This window comes from Stegodyphus dumicola, chromosome 11 (genome assembly GCF_044657685.1).
Source record: "Stegodyphus dumicola isolate Sdum_Otavi_A_Nest chromosome 11, ASM4465768v1".
Taxonomy (NCBI): domain Eukaryota; kingdom Metazoa; phylum Arthropoda; class Arachnida; order Araneae; family Eresidae; genus Stegodyphus; species Stegodyphus dumicola.
The window spans coordinates 161,276,555-161,297,166 of NC_140778.1; the positions used below are offsets into that span (position 1 = coordinate 161,276,555).

Genomic DNA, 20,612 nt, shown 5'->3' on the forward strand with positions numbered 1-20,612 from the left:
TGGTGACGTTGCTGGCCAAGAAAGAGTATCAACGGCACGGAGACAGTCCAGATATGCGAAAGGTATGTGGCCTGGCATTATCTTGTTGGAAAATGGTTTCAGGACGGCGTGCCATTAAGGGTAATGTAATCGGCAGCACGATGGTATCAACATACCGTTGAGGTGTTAAAGATGTACGGAAGATGACTAAAGATGACCTGCTCTCGTAAGAAATAGCACTCCATATCATCACACCAGGGATTATGGCTGTGTACATTTGTAAAACAAAGGCTTATTGGAGCCGCTGGTCCCGTCCTCTCCAGACATGAACATGGTGGCCAGCTGCTTCGAGAATGAAGCGGGATTCATCGCTGAATACTATAGAATGTCAGTCTGATCGGCTGCGACACCACTCCAGACAACTCCGCCGATGTCGTGGAGTCAAAGGCAAACGTCTTAATGACCTCTGTGAAAGTAACCCCGCTTCAGACAAGCGCCGTAAGATGGTAGACGGTACCACGGGAGGTATAGACGTGGCTGTAGTGCGTTTAATAGTCGACAATGATACCGTTGGGGCGGTTCGGGCCTGGCGAACAATCATCCTATCTTGCCTCGAATTTGAGCTCCTTGGCCTTCTAGAGCCTTCATTTCGTCGGCAATTTCCTTGTAGCAACCATTGCTGCCAACATCTTTTCACAGTAGTGTCTGTACGCTGCAAATGGCGGCCTGTTGCTCAATATGAGCAACCAGCTTCACGCAACCTTACAATGCGACCACGTTCGAAGTCGTTTAGTTGTCTGTAAGCTGTTCGATATCGTCGTAATGGCATCTTTAGTTGTTTCTTTACGGAACTGCAATGGCAGCAACAAAAAAAGATAAATTCCCCCCCCTCCGTTACTTAGAAATGCGCACTATGATCGCAATTCCTGTTCATTTGCTTTGAAACTTTGATCATTTGCATGTTCGTTCAAGATGAGTTTGCATACCAAATTTCGTCACGATCGTTAAAAGTCCTTCTTTGTGCTTCGATTTTTTTGCAAAAGAGTATATATCTAAATTATAGCATCTCTTGTATAACGAAATATGAAACCACTCGGAATGCGTAACATTGCTGGAAAAGTAGAAATGAAAGGTATGTCCATTTAACATTTAGGCAAATAGTGAGATAGTACCAAGCTAATGGTAGTTTTGGCCGCTAATTTCCGTCCCCAAATTTGGCAAGAAATCGCCAAAAGTCCCAAATCCAAATAAAGCTTGGCCATTATTTGGCCTTATTTTCGGCCGATCCAGGTGTCACTGTCACTGGTCTAAATTTTATGTAAGTGTAACTGTACCGGCTGTATGTAACTGTAACTATGTATGTCTTCTAGCAATTTCTATAAATCGAAGGTACTGAAAATTTCTTTGCGGACGATAGTAAACTATGTAAGACCAGAAAGAGTTTTTAGTTAACCGTAGAGTATTGTGAGTTTCAAATTATTAAGAGAGAGTGCAATGTTAGCTTCCACATTTGAGGCTCTTTGCCTTACATTTAACATTCTCAGTAGTTGGGAGTGGTAAGTAGTGATGGTGCTCTGTCGTAGTGAGAAGAGCTATAGGAGTAGTTTTGTAAAATTTCTAGAACTGTAAAATTTTCCTTTTAGGAAAAGAAATGTCATGCAGCTATCAATGGTTTTTGTGTATATTCAATCCAATACGAACTTTAGGCACGTAACAATTTTCGGTGTCAGAAGTGCGATAAAATATCTGTGCCAAGAAAGATGGCGAGCAACTAAGACAGCTTGTGACAGTCTTTGCTGCATTCCAACAAAATATGGAAGTAAATGTCAAGATCACTAATGAAGAGATGGAAACGAGCGAAGGAAAGATGGTTCTAGCTGAAATTCAGTTCAAGCAGAGATGAACACGGGCAAAGAAAAGATGGAAGAAGCCGTCAAGTCAGTGAAGGAAAGATTGAAGCAGGTCGAGAGGATATGAAAAGAGAAGTTACTGAAGTAAAAGAAAACCAATTCGAGACTATGAAAGACAAATAGACACAGTTGAAGCTAAAATTGAATAAATCGAAGAAAAGGTTTCTGTTGTCGAACAACAAATCTATGAAAGAATTTCTGCTCCCATCAAGGAAGTTTAAAGCTTGAAGAAATCCATAGTTACAGCTGGAAACAATTCTGAAGGATTTAAATTTCTGTCTATGACTTCACGACCCTGGCTAAATCTAATCACGCATGATGGAAAGATTTCCTGACAAATTTTCCTGACTTAGTTCTCTATAATTGTGGACGCAGATAGATGTGTTCCGAAACTTAGGCCTGCCATCTCACCGTTTCTCTGATAGTTTGAGATCAAACTCAGCAGACATTCTTCAAACTCTGCCCGAAAACCACAGATCAGATATCGAAGATCTATTTGGTGCATTAGAGCTGCTCACAATTGCAATAAATATTTAAAAGACAGCAACAGGCTTCAGTTAAAATTTCCCCAACAGACACCCGCGGAAACACTCCAGGAGCTGTCCTGGATCTCGAAGAGATATCATCTCGCCTTTTCCAACTGCCCAGGATAAAGAAGGGATATACTCTCCCTGCAGTATTTCATCGATGGCATCTGAGATCACGAGATACAACAGATAGCCAGCAGATGGCAGTTGTCAAGGATCGGAAAACCATTTTAGCGTACGCCATAAAACTTGAGGCAGCCAGTAACCCGTAGAGACGGCCACGGAATTGCAGAGCACACCAAGGAAAACTGATTAGTGGCCATTTTTGGTGATGGAGGTTGAGAGTTCAAAGATCTTCAGATTTCTGTACTGAATGGAGCAGTAATACGGTTCCTCATTAAGGGACATATAAATGGCGTTCTTTATGATGTGGCCATTGATACAGGAGCCAGTTAGCATCATCCGAAAAACTCTATCTCATGAGCGGAAGTGTGCTGAGAATGGGAGGTAAACTTATCTGGACACCACTTTATATTATCCTCCAGACTGTGTGTCCGATGCCAGATTCGATATCGATGGAACGTTAAACATTAACATCATGTTTGGGAGTGCCGACTACCATCACATGACATACGTGGCAGATATTACAGATCCATGCATACTCGTTTTATACTTTCTAAGGGAATAAGACTTTACCTTTAAAAATAATTAACTATATTTTAATCTAAAGGATATAACCCTGTTCGGAATTAGACAAAGGATTTGAAACGGGTAAATAATAACTCAAGAATTTTTATAGCTCGAAAGGAGCACTAGTAGCCTCGACACTCATTGTTCTATCGAAGACCTTAATCCCAGTGAGTGTTGTTATTATAAGAGATAAAGAGAAAGTAATTGAGTTTTTGAGTGATTAAGTGTGTGCTCCAGTGACCTATATTAAATTAACAAACAGTCCTCTAATAACTGAGTCTTCAGAAAGCCTAACATCAAAGTTACTACAGGATGTAAAAATAAGCAATGGAAAGAGGAGTGCTGCAGAACGTGTCATTCAAGAACTTCAAGATTTTTTCTTCCACGTATGTTCTGATCTAGCATGAAAGAGATTGGCACTGCATAAAATAGATACAAGGGATCATCCGCAAATTAAGAAACATCCAAACCGGCTACTGACTGCTAAACACCGCAAACCTGCCTGTAAATACAAATCGGAGATCAAGTGGAAATGAAACCCATGCAGTTTGGACTTGGGCTGTGTTTCTACTTCGACCCAAGTACATCGGTCCTTATTTGAGATCATCGAATTTCATCCCTCTGATCGTTAAGCTGTAAAGTTAGGACGTCATGAAGGAGCAACTATAACATCAACTGCTGCTGATAAAATGAAACGGTGATGCACAAACTGAACATTCATCATGAAGGCATGAATTACCTTCTTTTTCCGCTTCTTTTATCTTTTCAGATGTCTTGTATTCTTCAACCAGCCGCAGTGGACCACTTCTAGGAGAGACACGAGACATGAGCAACGATGAAATTTGAAAAAAGGAAGAACAGTGAGTGATTATTATGATGATATTCCGTTTCTTATGATGCCATGCGCCGACTTGCTCTTCTTACTCCGTTTTATTTTTATGTATTATCTTTATGTTAATTTCGTCTATTACGTTCGCGTGTTTGCGTAATTCAGTTACTGAATGTTAATGCTTTCGCTATAGATCTAAAGTACAACCATAACAGCATTTATGTATATATATATATAAGGGAAATATTATATATATATTCAAAAATATATGTTTTAATGTCCTCTGTTTAATGCTTCAGAATTTGTCAAGAGGAAAAAGTGTTTCAAAGCTTTAAACCAGGTTGATTAATGAGTTCCAAATACATGTTTCTTTCCTCTGAATTAAGCGTTGAGCGTTCAGCAGAGGAGATTAATACATATATTTTTTAATTTTCAGTTTAGTTTACGTATTTGAAGTTTCTTTTAAATTTACATGTACTCCTTCTGGTTACGCCTTTCCTGGAGAAAGAATTGGTTAGGGCCTTCATAAAGAAGAAATTATAATTTTCATTTTAGTTCCGACTTTGCAATTTTTAATTTCGTTATTTTCGGTCTAGCAACACCCGCGCAAGTTCGTTTCTTTGCTTTTTAAAACTTAATTTTAAGATTTCGTTTTGGACTTTCTTAGCACTTATATAAGCATACATAAATATGTATGTTTACTTAGCATATATGCTTAGCATATATACTTACTTAGATATATAAACATACATAAATTTCAAAAGCTATTGCATAAACTCCAGTTTCTTATCCTTGTGTAAAGGAGGATTAAAAATTTTTCTTTGAACTCATGAAGCAAGGATTTTATTGTACTATTAATAGATATGACAATTCCGTAAAAACAATAATAGTGAAAGGAAGAATATTGGAAAAACTGTAAAAAAACAGTTATGCATCTTAAGAATAATACTGATGAATTTATTTCTCCACAAATTTTGTTTTGAAATCAAATTTTCTCCCAGCTCTATAGTGGTCATGAATCGAACTGTAGCCTGTGCGCCATATATTATGTACTCAAGTAAACAAAGAAATGGTACTTGTTCTCCTGATTATAATATTACTAAGAAGTAAAAAATCTAAATGATTTAAAGCATAAACTTTCTAAACAACAACACAAAGAAATTTACCAGGGAATTTTTTAATAATCCGAATCATAAATTTGAAGAATTCCACCAAGAAGAAGGGAAAATTCACTGAAAAGAATTCCTAGTTAACACAAAAAATAAGGAATTAAAAAAAAAGAAATGACAACTCAAAATAATTGGTAGAGCTCAAACAATCCAAATGTGGAAGACGATTAACAATGGATATGATCAAATTAACTTAAAATAAAGATCTGAATTAACTGAGAATGAATTACAAGAAGAAATAGATATTTAAACAATAGAAAATTATCAACATATTTTTTAACCCTCCTCAAACTAAAATACACAATTAAAACTACTAAGAATATAATTACAGTCTTTAACTTAGGAACTAATGCAGAACGAATTTGTATTGACATGCGAAGTCACGTGATCATACGTAACTATGATGTCGCAATATCACGTTATTTCTGATCTCACGCGCTATTTTTTACAACTTTCGTTTCTTTTCCTGTTACGTTAACTGAAAAATGTCTAAGAACACTGTCAGACTGTAAAATATTTTATTAATGGATGCAAGATGAATGGTAAAATTGATCTGCCTTTTGTTACACATGAGGATAGCAGAGAAAGCGGTGCCAAACAGTACAGGATTATCAACAAACGTTCAGGCTGAGTTGCTATGCTTAAATAATCGCCATAAAATGAATTAAAATTTGTTTTACTGCTTTGAGATCCCGTTTGTTGGTTTCAGTATGTAGTTGGTTTCAGTTCAGTATTCACTTGGTTTCAGTTCAGTATTCAGTTGGTTTCAGTTCCGAGTTTGTTGGTTTCAGTTAAGTATTCAGTTGGTTTCAGTTCCGAGTTTGGTTTCAGTATGTAGTGACTTGTGTTTCCTAGCGTAAAATAATATCTCAGACGAGTTTGTTCTTGAAACTCCGGCCATTACCAAGATTTTGCAAGTCTTTAAGATCCGCATTCATTTTGCTTATATTTACACCCCTCGTGGAAATTTTGGGATTGAGTGAGATGATGCTTTAACGAAATTAACCACGTAACTTCGCACTGATTTTTAGCCTTAATATAATAGCTCATACTTAACACTCCAATTTCTCTCTCGAAGCGCTTTTATAGGAAAGATATTATCTACATTTCTAACAGAGAATATCGTGCATCGCGAACATTATAACATGAGATAAAATCTTTTTTTTTTTCTTTCTAATACTGGTGCCTATTCGACAATGGCCACTAAGGCCAGAAGTGGTAGCTATTTTATTCTGGAGGCACGTAATAAGCGGCAACCGTTGATTCCTATGATGGAATAGAATATTATAACCATGCTTTCTCCGGGATTCGAATCCGGGGTTTTTGGTATCGCAATCGGCTCCGCTAACCACTATACCGTATGGACGACCAGATAAAAATGTTTTATTCTACAGTTTTTCGGAGAATAAAAGTTAAATAACATTTGCAAATTTTAAATTAACTCAAATTTTGCCTGAATATGCAATTTTATGAGTTATTTAAAGCGAAATGTGTTTACTGTAAGTTCTCTGCCCAACTACGGTATCAGAAATGAAGTTATCAGCCATATTCATGAATCCATTCATCATACCTAACCATGGAAGATACTTTAGACTACTAAAAGAACCTGTGTAGTAAACCCTATTCCGTACTGCCCAAAGAAAGCCTTCCCGGAAGTTCTTAAGTAATAATAAAATAGACAGCTTATTATGATAATAATAGATGATGCTATATGAAGTCAGAAACATAATTTTTATGCCCCCCACACTGGAGTCATATCATACTCGGAGATTACGTCGCCATATTCAATTACATCCCCACGTTGCACTTCGTAGTGGTTTTTTTTTTTTTTTTTTTTTTTTTTTTTTTTTTTTACTTGTGGCTATGACAGTTTTTTCCTATCTTGAACCACGCATTTAGAGAAGGGATCATCATTCTTCCTTCTTTTTTAATTGATTTACTTTTATTAATTTTAGTTATATTAATTATGAGTGAACTTCTCTATATTCGTTTAATGCATGTTTTTAAATTACGATGATTCTTAAATATTAATCGATATAATTACAAGAGTTTTTTGTAGAGAAGTGTAGACCTAGCATCAAGCCTGCTGTAGAGAGATGACGTTTTTATCCATTGAGTATGTCGAGGCACTGAAAGCTTATCGCCTTTTCATAGCGATAATCATGATGTTACTCACAAAACAGGAATTTAAACCGGAAAGCCGTTAGTTTTTTTAGAAAATGTTTCTTTCTATGTGTAAGAAAATAGAAATTTAGTGATAAGAATTCATATTAGAAAGCATATCATATAACATCTGGAAGAACAATGCATCTCTTATAATTCCTTTTCAGATATGTTTCCTTTTGCTGCAGTAGGGCATTCTTTTGCTTCACTTTCTCCAATTAAAGAGAATTTGAGAACGCTGATGATTGCCAGGGTACTTATTTTACATAAAATCCGCATCCAAATTCGTGAATCATAGGCACGTGTGTTTTGCAAGCTTTACGAATTTAGTTCCAAATATACTAAATCCTATTGCAAATGATGAATTTAAACTTAAAACTCGTGCATATAACTGAAACATAATTATTTTTAAATAAATAAAGAGCTTTCAGAGAGCGCAGGTATAATCCTTTAGGACTTAAAATTAAAACTCACCCAAACACAGGAATTTAATAGGAAGTGCAGCTTCTACGTAGTATTTCCGCATAGGGCAACAAGACTCCTCTCCTGATTCCAGGAATTTCTTTATAACGCATGACATAATACATATCTGTTCAAAATAAAGCATAATAATGTACATTTACACACATACACACATATATATCTATATATATATATATACAGTACAATGTTCGAGATTCGGAAGTCCAGTATCCGGAAGGATTTAAAATCCGGACCTTAAAGCCACCAACAATCTTTTTCTTTTAGGAATTTTCTTTGTCTGCTTTACGCATGCGTATTTAATTTTTTCCCCATAATAAATCATGAAAAAATTCTCAATTCTTGATTTCACTTCGGCACTAAATAAAATACCTCGTTTCTGAAGAAAGAAGCATTTTAGCATAAAGTTGTGTGATCAGTAATTTGACTCCGTAGGTGCATACTGCTTGGCATGCATCTCAAACCGAAACATTGTACATAGAAACATTGTTGATTTTACATCCACTAGTATTTTATATCCATGATGTCATGCTGGGGAATCATTATTTATTATAATTTGCATGTTTATCAACACATGACAACTTGAGTAATGATTCATGCAGCAATGTCTAAACGATTTTTAATCCTTGTACGAAGTAAAAAGGAAGTATTGTAATCGCGAAAATTTTCAATTATTAATTTGATGTTTTCTTATACTTGCTGCGCTTATACAGTGATGAAACTTACCTTTACAAGTCACAGTATCTGTGCAGATTCAGTTACTTGAAAAGTAAAGTATAAACTAATTACAAATTATGTAGATATTTCCTATCAAAATTATTCTGAAAATTCTGATAACTTAAAGGTCCAAGTTCTATCTGACAATGACTGCACTTGAATGTGAATGTTAGGATTGCAATAGCTTTGCTGAGAATGGTTCCAGAGATCATGTGCAGGTAAGGTAGTTTCTGTGTAGGAGATCTGGAACAACAGGCCTTATTCATCGATCATGCTCTGAAATAATGTAATTTAAAATATTTGCGAAGTCTGCTTGATTTTCTGTTATGATTTTCTGGCAGAAAGTATTGTTGATTCTCTTTAGATACTTTGCAAGGTGTTCCAATTCTAAGATCTTATGAATGGTTTAGTTTTTGAAGAAATACGGCGCATCTGAGATAGTGCGAAGTATTTTGCTCTGCAGGAACTGCAGTTTCTAGATTTCGTTGACACTTGCGTCCGTTCACGCGGGAGAAGCACATGTAATGATCAGCCGAATGACGAAAGTTTAAAACATCTTTTTTCTTGCCAGGAAGAGATTAGGACATTTGAGCCAATAAAAAGCCTAATACTTGTTTCGTATCCCTTGTTCCGAGCTTTAGCGCCGTGAGTGGAGCAGGGGAAGGAACAGTTAAGCTGATACCGTGATATTTCGCTTTGTCAGAATTGGTAATTTGCCTTCAAAACAGGCTGGCATTGTTTTGGATTTCCTTCCTGTGTATGAGCTCCGAAATACCTTGGATTTTGTGGACCGAAAATTGATTTTCTAGTTGCTATACTAGCATTCAATTTCAGGAATCTTTTCCTGTAGCTTAACAATTTTTTGTTCTGGTTTACTGGATTTAACAATAGTTACTACGTCAGTAACGAGCGACTAGGAAGTTACGACCTGTGGAGATTTTAGAAAATCGCTTGCATAAATTACGTACAAAATTGATCCTAAAATAGACCCCTGCGGTGTACCTGCATGAATATTTTTGGAGTTGGAGATGGTATCTCCGTTTTAACTGCAGAATTCCGCTTCTTTAGGAACAAACTGAATATGTAACGATATCTCATAAGAAATGCAAATTTATCATTTATTGTCTGTGTTGTGTATGGTAGACGCCATCGAAGGCTTTGGCCATGTCTAGCACCAGAATTGCGTAACCATTTTATTAAGTTTATTAATTTAACAGATTTATTTTAATAACACTTGTAATTTACAAAACTTGGCCTCTGGTAGCTATTTGAAATAGCATAAGTGAAATTGAAATTGAAGTAACGTAGTCGGAGACTAGAGATATGTAATAAATTCTGTAGATAACTTGATGATTAAAAGATAGCTTTTAACGATGAGATGATATCTGTAGTAACTTAGAAAGGCCTTTAATGCATAGATTCCATGGTGACATAACGAGGAGAGGCTTGACCAAACACAATGCGTTAATTTATTCGTGGACATTCTAGCACAAACATATTCACACATAAGTTTGGCAGCGATAAGCAATCTTCATGTGTTCATATGATGGATCACATCATCAGACAATGGTGAAGCAGAGAAGTGAAGAGCAAAGTGTTTGCACAGCGAAAGGAAGACAGGAAAAGTAAATACGCATTTCAGAAAAGCATATTTATAGCGTTGAAACCTTTGTTTAAAGTTTGAATGGTGACTGGATAAGAGCTATTGCATTGCAAATAACAAAACGCAGATTAGCTTTCGAATGATACCCTTTAGGTTCCAGGAAGGAAACGTAGCAATTTAAAATGAGGAATTTAGCTAAATTAAAGACAGTAATTTTTTTTCATATTTGATATCTTATATAATACCCTCCTTCAAGAAAAAAAAATGTTTGACGTTAGAGAACCGTTTTTTTTTAGAAAAATTATTAGAACATTAGCAATTGAAGGTAAATTATATTCAATGTGCACAATATTTGTTTTTTCAATAAGAAAGTAAAGGATTTTCTTGATATAGCCTTTAGGTTTCACTGTGCCCCATGATTTTGTTCATGAATTTTCTCATATCTTAAACATATAAACACTAGTTATAAGTTTTAATAAAGAAAGTAAATATAAAAAATATTATATACTATCTAAACTAAATGTACAGTACAATTTTTAAAACAACGTAACATCGTTTCCTGTAAAAATCGATATCTTTAAAGTTCCTGAACATTTTCCCTCCAACCATTATATAGTTCAAAATTTGGAGTTCTAATTTTTTCACGCAATAATTCAAAAACATTCACAGTTCTTGGAAGTCTTTGCTTGAATATTATACTGTAAATTTTATAGTGCTTGTCTTGAAAGCCTCTTATAAAAACACTGTATTCAGTATAAAACCAAAATATTTCTGTTGCATATTCATGAAATGCATGAAATTATTTACTCATTATAAAACAAACCGTATTTTCTTATTATAAAACAAAGCAAAATGTAGTTTATATTAATAAACAGAAAACAAGCTGATGGCTGTAGGATAGTTAAATACAACAGCATATAAAATCTTCCCTACTTTATGCAAAGTAATTGGCTTTTAACATTTTATAATTGCATCAAAATTATAAACGCTATGATGTTCCCAAAATATGTATTCAGAATGATTTTCACAAAGGTACAGATACAGGTAAAAGTACGGGAGATACCAACGGTTTACCATCATGCCTTCCCATACTAACTAACCCCCCCCAAAAAAAAAATCCCATGCTTTATACGTGTTTACAAAAAAGTTGTGAAGATGAGTAACTGAAGTATTTCAAAGGATTTAGTGTTTGCTTACTATGGTACATCAAGCAATCCCCAACTACAACTTGTATCCACTATTTACTAAAAATTATAAATTAGGATATAAAGATATTACAATATAATTCCAAAACATTTGAAATTTACAAATTAAATTGAGACCATCTCTTTTGATACAACACAAATAACAGATAAACATGATGAGATAAATATAATAAGCACTGTAACACAATGTTTAATGAACACTATAATAGTCATTCTAAACATATGTCCACGGGGTCAAATCGCTTGAGAATAACATCAGAAAACACTGTGATTAGGAATGGGAGAGTTCAGGAATGTGAGAATGCAAAAATTGAGAAATAATTTTGATAAGGAATCCACACAATATTTAAACATGGTATGCTGGAGCAGGTTATTACAGTTTGTAAATTCACAAATGGAATCCTTTTGTACATATTCGCAGGATGTAAAAGTCTTTAAGTTTATGCAGCATGGGAACTTAAATTTAAAATAGATCTACGTAGGAAGAGAGTCGTTGAATAATGTTTGAAACTTAGAATACTGATGCTTACCTTTAATTAGAAATGTTTGGAATGCCAAGACATCAGTTTTGCGAGATTTTATGTGAATATCCTCAGTTAAAAGGCATGAGAAATTGTAATGATCACGAGTTGTATATTCGCCACATATACAGATGTCGGAGTTCATCATATTTTTTGCTTAGAAGTATGGGTTCAAATGTCCTTGTCTTGTTATATAGTAATTTAATGAAGGATTCGAGTACAAAGATGCGAAGCTTAATTGAGAATCAAATTACATGTGGGTCTACTCTGTGAAGCCTTATTCCAGTAAATTTTATATTTGAAGTAAGTTGTTTTAATTGTTTTTCAAACTGAATGAGGCCATGGAAGGATGGTTTCAATAAAAGTATGATTAAGAGCTGCTTCTTTGGCTGATTTATCTGTCTGATAATAGTCTGTCTGATTACGAAATAAATACTATGTCATTTGATCCACGAAATATGGGGTTTTTGTAGCTTGGAATTAAAACATGAAGAGAATTTATGTCGAAAATAGTGGAGAGAAAAGTAACGGATTTTTAATTGCTAAAACAGCTGCCTGGTAGTCAGATTTCATAGTAAATTCTTTAAGATTTTTGAGAATGGCTATTTCAATTCCTGCTCTTACGGCTGACAATTCAGCCTGAAAAATACTATTATTTTTATCGTGATAACCGTTCCATTTGATGATATGAAGGGACACTTTGAAAGTAGATTGCTAAACCCTCTTTTTCTTCAATTTTTAATCCATCAGTATACGGAATTGGAGATAAACGACTTTCGCCAGACATGGAGAATTTCATTTTCCTGAAGCAAGCGCTGGTTGAATAAGATTGGAATTTGCAAAGTTTTTGCAAAGTTGAATTGCTGCTAAATTCTGCAACGCTGGTTACGCTGAATGCGACTAGTGTAGGCGCTTTCCATTTATGCATTGATTAATAGTAGAAATGCACTAGCTAAAGTATCAATAGCTATATTTGAAATTGTGCGATACGCTCAAGTTATGCAAAGAGATAAAGAGCTTTGAATTCAATTTAAATATTTTTTCACTGTCATTGGGGGCGCCTAATCTCCTGCTCCGTAATTTTCCATCCTGAAAGCCTCTTATAAAAACGTTGTATGTAAGATAATGTTGGAGGCTCTTATTTTATGAGTGTGTGTAATTTTTTTATATTATTATAAATTTTTTTATTGGGGAATATATTAGTGCAGTTCTCAAAGGCCAATTACCTTATGCAAGGAAGGGAGGTTTTTTTCAAGTAACTGCCTAGTCACCCTGAGCCACCAGTGCAGAGAACACACTGGTTAGCTCAAGAGGATAGCCCTATTGATAGATATTGGTTTGTTTAGAAGTATTGCGAGGCCTTCCAGTTTGGTAAAATCAGGAATTACAAATGAAAAATAACGGTGAAACCATAATTTCTGAAACTGTTAATCCTATTATATTTATGGTGTTAAAATATAATTTATCAATATGGAAATTAGTATCATAAATGTGAGGGTGACGTCTTATCATCAAACAGAGATCACACTCAAGATTCAAAGCATCAGGTTTTATTATTTCTGATTTATAGAAGAAAAGATAAACGGAATGAGTATGTACAAATGGATTAAATATGTTTAGAAGAGTAATCACACTGGTGCGGTCACTTTAGGTAAGTTCCAAGTCCGATCGCCTACGCGCGACCAGTAAGCGTCTAGTTGTAGCTCCTTCGCGAGCGTTCTGTCAGACCGCCTCTATCGGACTTCTCGAACCAACTGAAGATCCTGGAACCTGGACAGTACCTACAGAAAAGTGATAGATGGCGACATCTGGTGCTTCGTTGAGGCACGATTCCCACACGCTCGGCCATCGACAGGTGAGGACCTCCGAACACTGGAATACATCTGTAAAACACTAAATACAACAAAAAAAAATTGAAAAATAGTTTGCAAAATGATCTCAAGTTGCGGTGTAATCAGACCAAAGCTTCATGTGGTCTGCCGAAGTGGAAATTGCTTCAGGTCCTTCATGAGATCCTACTTTGGCTCCATCGTATCGATCATGTGGCTTAATCTTGATCACTTTATAAGGTCCTAAGAATTTAGGTCTTAGCTTGAGACCTCCTCCTAACTGAGTTCTCTTAATGGCTACTAGGTGGTTGACTTTGTAGAGTGGAGCGGTTCTACGACGTTGATTGTATTGTCGTCGGTTCTCCTCCTGCAATTTTAAGATATTCGCTTTAGCCTCTTCATGAATAGATTCTTTCTCCTGGACGGTGGAGTTCAGGAATTCTTCATCGAGAATTTCTTTAATTCTTTGGTCTACCTTATTTCTCATTTTCACGCCTGTCATCAGCTCGAAAGGAGTGAATTTCGTTGATCTACTGACGGTGCTGTTGATGATTCTTTGGACGTCAGGCACAAATTTGAACCATTTGGCAGGATCATCTACTGACAGTTTTGCAAGCACTGGGATAAGGGTTCCATGAATTCTTTCGATCTGGCCGTTGGCTCTTGGAACGCCTGTTGTGATTTGTATGTGCTGAATTCCTTCATCTTTACAGTACTCCTCAAAGTCCTTTGAAGTGAAAGCAGATCCCTTGCCAGAGATAATTCTTGAAGGATTTCCGAAGACAGCTTGCTGGATTTTTAGTTTCTGTACAGCTTCTGCCATTGATGTTGTCTTGACTGGGTAAAACTAGACAAATTTTGTAAAAGCATCTACCACTGTAAATATATGTCGGTATCTCTTATCTGTAAATGTCAGGAGCTCTACAAAATCTATGTGATATGTGCTTAACGGAATATTGTCCTTTGAGATTGGGTTCAATAGACCTTCTGCTTTGCCTCGCTTTTTATTACAGAGGATGCACTCGACACAGTTCATTATACCGTGCTCTATTTTCTTTGTAGCTTTCGAAATATGAAAATCTCTTTCCAACAGATCTTCTGCCTTTTGTACAGCAAAGTGTCCTTTGTTATGTATGCCAGGGATGATCTCGAATTCCATCGCTTCCGGCACAACGATGAGTTCTCGACCTCTTTCCTGCAGATACAACACATTATCTTTTAGCAGATAGTCATCTCTAAGTCCTTTCTCGACCAGAGTTTTCAATAATTGAAGACGCTCATGAGCCTGTTGCGCTGTTGCGAACTTAGTAGTGATTTCACTTTGCGAACGAGTGACCATGCACACAGCATGCCTACTTAATGCGTCTACATGTCTCATCTGTTGATTGGGTGTGTAGATAACTTCATATTAGAACTCTTCGAGTAGCAGTGCCCATCTAGCTATCTTTGGTGTCAGATCTTTTTTCTGCATTGTCTTCTGAAATGCATCTCAGTCTGTAACTATTTTGATTTTTGTGCTTAAGAGATAATTTCGAAATTTTTTCAAAGCTTCGACGATCGCTAGCACTTCGAGTTCATAACTTGACATTTTTTCTTGTTGAGGGGATGTTTTCTTGCTCATGTAATGGATTGGATGCAGCTGTCCATCATCTGAACGTTGAAGCAAAACTGCACCGAAACCATGACTACTAGCCTCCATGTGTAATTCCAAAGGTTTTCCCTGCTGAAAGATGTTAAGTACAGGACTTTTGCTCAAAAGTTCTTTAAGATGGTCAAATGCCTGCTGCTGTTTTGGCCCAAATTCAAATTCTACACCATTGCGAAGTATATCACTCAATGGTTTGGCAATTTTCGAATAACCAGGTACAGATTTTCTAAAATAGCCTGCGAGACCTAGGAAGCTTTGCAATTGCTTAACGTTCTTAGGTTGAGGAAGATTTTTAACTGCAAGGGTCTTATTTGGAGATGGACGAATTGTACCTTCTTCAATTAAATAACCGAGAAATTCAATTTTTCTTTTAAGAAATTGACATTTTTTAAAATAGATGGCGACATCTGGTGCTTCGTTGAGGCACGATCCCCACATAAATATTTAGGTGCATTACATTTAATTATAAGTAAGGATTATGTAAAAGTGTATTTTCTGATATTCTGTGATAACAAGAACCTTCCCTGAAGAATTATGATTATGTGAACTTTCAAACAAAAAGACTTTTGGACTGAAATGCTGAAAAATTCAATAGGACTCTAAAAGTTAAGAAGCTATTTTAAAAAATTGATATTTATAAATTATACTTTACAGGATTAAAATTTTATGATTTATGTTTTTTTTTCATTTGCTAGTGCTTTAATACTTTCTCTTTAAAAAGGCTTCTCTGTCGCTACGCGTTTTTCTTCCTGAAGGGGGGTGAAAATGTAAGAAAAATAAAGAATATATAAGAGATTAAATTGGCAACTTAAATTTCCATTCTCTATTCTAAAAATAGTAACTCCTCTCTGCACTGCGTCATTTCGAGAAAAATCTGGGCCATATGATTCAAGTAATTATGATGATGAAAATGAAACTAAACCAGCCAATAATAATTTCACAGCAATATTAACTGTCGAATCAAAATGCTTTTAAAATCAAAACCAACTCAGTCTGACTTGAGATTTCATTGTAAACATTACGCACTTGCTTTCCACGCTTTGGCCTAGCTAGACTGCAGTCTGTCTGCTGCTGCTTTCTTGCTACAATGTTATCAAAAATGTAAGTCCTTTGGAACAGGCACATTTACTGTGTCGACTTGTGTGCAGCTGAAAATTAAACTGAAGATTTCATCTGTTTTCGCTTCCACTTTCCTAGTCAACATGGATCAACTCTACTACGCCATCCAAATTTCTGCTCCTGAATTTATTACATATATATATCGCTGTTAGCTACAGATTTGTGAACATCGTGTTCAATAAATGCACCAGTGAGAAAGAATAAACAGGCAATTTTTGCATCAGTAACAGATATACAGCAAAATAAAGAGTACATTTGAGTGGAGCGCTCCCAAAATTGAGCTTTTTTTAAGCCCTTTACACTGTTAATTTCGCCACCTCCACATGCGATCCGAGGAGGCATAACACCGTCTCAGGAGGAAAAAATTGAACACAGTCAAAGTTTTCATTACACAAGTCAGTGGCTACATAAAATGTCCGTCACCTACAAATAAAACGTAATCAGGTCAAACACTGTCCACCATCGAACCAGGGGGATCCAAACCCCTAAGGACAGCCTTCAATATCCAACCATGTAACGTCTCCATAACCAAAGGGCAGACAAGTCAGTACCAATGCGATCCCTGTCGATCCTGAACCTGGATCAAAGGGCATAATGGTCATTTTAGTAATGATCAGGCAGATGAATTAGCCTATTAATCAAGATGGTACTGAAATCATCATTCCATGACCTCGCTCAAATTTCAAGTACTAACTAAAACAACTTGCTTCAAAACTTCGGCAAGATTTGTGGAGCAATGCTTCACAAGGAAGGCGCACATATAACTTGATCCCCAATGTAAACTTCGCATCTCTGTACTTGAATCATTCATTAAATTACTACATAACAGGACACGGACCCTTCCCCAGATATTACTGCGCAAGAAATATGGTGAACTTCGATATCTGCATATGAGGGGAACAGGGAACTCCTGATCAATACACTTTCTCATGCCTCTTAACTGAGGATACTCACATAAAATCCGAACGAACTGATCACCTGGCATTCCAAAGCTTTCTAATTAAAGATAAACATCGGTATCCAGTTTCAAGAAGTTATGTAACAAACTGTTTTCCTAAACTAGATCTCTATCAAGTACGCATACTACATAAATTTAATGAACTTTTACATGCTGTGATTATGGACAAAATGACTCCACTCGTGAGCTTTATAAACTGCAATAAACCTTTATATCTCAAATGACATGCGGACAACCACCTCTTTAGCATTATTAATACAATTCATTATAAAATTTTGCTGCCAATACTAATTGTAATCATCTGTTTACTAATTATGCTTTTTCCTATTTTTGTTGCACCAAAACAGATGTTCTATTTAATTTGGCAATTTCAAATAGCATTCAGACTATTTTGTAATCTACTTATCTCCTACATCATTATTTTTAATAAATACTGGATGCGGGGCGTACGGTGGGATTGCACGATGTACCATACCAAGCAAACTCTAGACCATCTGGAAAGCTTCAGTCTATGTGAATTCTTATAAAACTTGCAATTCTCCTTTTTTCTAAGAGTTAATTAGTGTGGGAAGGCATTACCAGTTGATCCAGGGTGTATCGCTGGAGTCCAATACTTTTACCTGTACCTGTACCGAGAAATCGATGGTTCTAGTCTCTGTGAAGACTGATTATGTATCACAGGAGCCGAAATTGTCGAGATACAAGTGTTAGCTGGAACGCCGGGAATTGCCACGAGTCAACTCCTGGTGGAAAGCAAAACAGACAGTCGTAAATGTCTCAAGAAGAAAGTAGAAGAAAGGCAAATTCTCCAGATCACACAAAAAATATCGGAGATTACATATCGCTTGAACAGTATACTCTGAAATGCAATAGAAGATTCTTTAGTTCACATTTACCATATTGTTGCGTACGTACGGGTTCGTAATAAGTTGAAGCACTAGTCTGATGAAAAAAGAATAAAATTTATTGTTATCACAACAAATGAAAACAATATGCTTAAATTTCCTTAGAGATATTCGTACAATGTCGCAATGTCTCCCAATAGTTATCTATTAAACTACTAAAATGTTCAACAGAACTTAATTCAAAAAAAAAAAAAGTTCATCCGATTTCACCGCGAATTCGCTACAATAAACAACAACAGTTATCCAAACAACAATTGAACTGATATGTTTTCCTCCAGCTTTTATAAGCTTTTTAAATGCAGGATTATATTCTTGTATTTTCTCGATTTTTTCGGAAAGCAAAAGCGTACAGTTACAAGATATCTATTTATTAAATGCGCGTGCTCCTGTATTTTTAATTTTTCCGCGTAGCTTTCTCTTCAAATAAGTCTCGTGCAGCATTACACTGGGATATAACACAATTTTGACTCGCCTTTGTATCAATTCAAACCGGGCCTGGAGATCTTGGATGTATTCCTCAGGCGATGAAGGCGCATCCGGAGAGCGACCAATCAAAAGATCACAAGGCAGACGAAGGTCAAGACCGAAGAGTATCTGCGGTGGCTCTGGTGTTTCTCTCAGGTCCTAGTATGTTGTCGGCAACTTTCTGAACAGGGTCTTTCACATGCGATGTCGGCATTTCCAGGTGACGATCCCTTCAGGATGGATAGTCGCGTCCTCCTCAGATGCTGAAAGCAGTTTATTGTTTTTGAAATCTAAGGAAAAATTGTATTTCCTTAAAAAGTTCAATCTGAGTATGCATGGATCTGTAATGTCCGCCACATATGCCGTGTGATGGTTTCCCAGCTATGGAGATTTCATCTCCACACGCAGTCTGGAGTGTAACACAGGATGCGGTCCAAATGAGTTTATCTGTAAATTGTTGAGATAAATCCTTCCGAATGATGGTAACATTAGCTCCTGTGTCAATGATCATACTGCAAGGAATTCCATCGATATGCCCATTGATGGATGGTCCACTGGTATTTCAAATCACTACAGAAACCTTGAGTGCTTTAAAATGCGGTTTTTCACTCGTTTAAACTCCGCTCCGCGATATGATCATTAATTTGTTTCCTGCATCGTTGCTGTTAAATGGCCTTATTTCCATACCCTGTGGTGTCCTGCAGTTTCCTCATATGTGGCCTTCAGCTCCGCAGTTCCAACACTTTGGTTTCTTGTCACTTCTTTTACGTCTCATGGCATTTAATTGTCTGTTTAAATCTTCTGTCTTATTTTCCGTGCTCTGAGGTGTTCTGCAGTTGCTTCGACTATGGCCATCAACACCGCAGTTCCAACACTCTAGAATTGGTTTCTTTTACCTCTATTCTTTACTCTAGTTCCAGCACTCTAGAATTGGTTCCGTTTCATTTTGGAGACAGATTCTTCTCACTCTTACTCCGTACCAAAGCATTGACTTGTCTGGATAAATCATCTAAACGATTCATCAATTGATCCACTGCCTCGTGGGCTCGCACAGCTCTGATTGCCTAGCGATGTCTACAAGTTCCTTGCTGGGCTGCCTCATATTTCGCGGCGTACAACTGGGCGCTTTTCATGTCCTCGATATCCGCCATCCATACAGTAATCCGCCATTCGTTGCTGTATTTCCCAATCCCGAATGCTATGAATAACGTAATGCAGCGACATGTTTTTCCTTGTTTCTGTCAGACACTCCAAAAAGGCGAGCTGATATAGCCTTTCAACATCCGTGGCGAGCTACTGGAGTGTTTCTTGTGGGTTTCTGTTGACGGGATTTTAACTGAAGCCTTCTGTAGTCTTTCAAACATTTCGCGCCATAGCGCAACTCCAACGCCCTGGACAATGCTCCGAGATCCAGCGTTTGGTTTTCTGGTAGAATTTTAAGGATATCTACTGCGTCTGCTCTCAAAGAAGCGGCTAGGTGACAGGCCTTAGCTTGGGAATCGCATCCATTCACATCCACCACTACAGAAAATTGTGTCTTATATGCTTGCCAAGAGGTCTTCCTATCATATGTGTTAGAGAGTGACGAGCAGGCATAGGTAGAAATTTAAAACCGTCTGAATTGTTTCCTGCTGTCGCTATGCACTTCTTTAGGGCATGAACTTCTTCGGTGACGACAGCAAAAACCCTGTCATCAATTTGTTGTTGGACGGCAGAAACGCTTCCTTCTATTCGTTGTTTCACAGGAGAAACTCTTTCTTCTATTTGATCTTACGCAGAAGAAACTCTATCTTCTATTTGTTCTTTTACAGAAGAAACTCTTTATTCAGTGTGTCCAACTTATTTTCAACAGCGTCTATTCTGCCTTCCACGGCTTTTAATTTATTTTCTATTAT

At 36.5% G+C, this 20,612-nt stretch overlaps 1 protein-coding gene across 1 annotated transcript in view; it reads right to left on the minus strand.

Annotated features, from left to right (window-relative positions):
* Positions 1 to 20,612, minus strand: part of LOC118190956 (uncharacterized) — a 90,308-nt gene that overhangs the window by 43,324 nt on the left and 26,372 nt on the right. Inside the window, exon 6 of the mRNA XM_085826188.1 lies at positions 7,742 to 7,856. Within this exon, the coding sequence (XP_085682314.1) occupies positions 7,742 to 7,856 (115 nt within the window). The remainder of the gene's footprint in view (positions 1 to 7,741; positions 7,857 to 20,612) is intronic.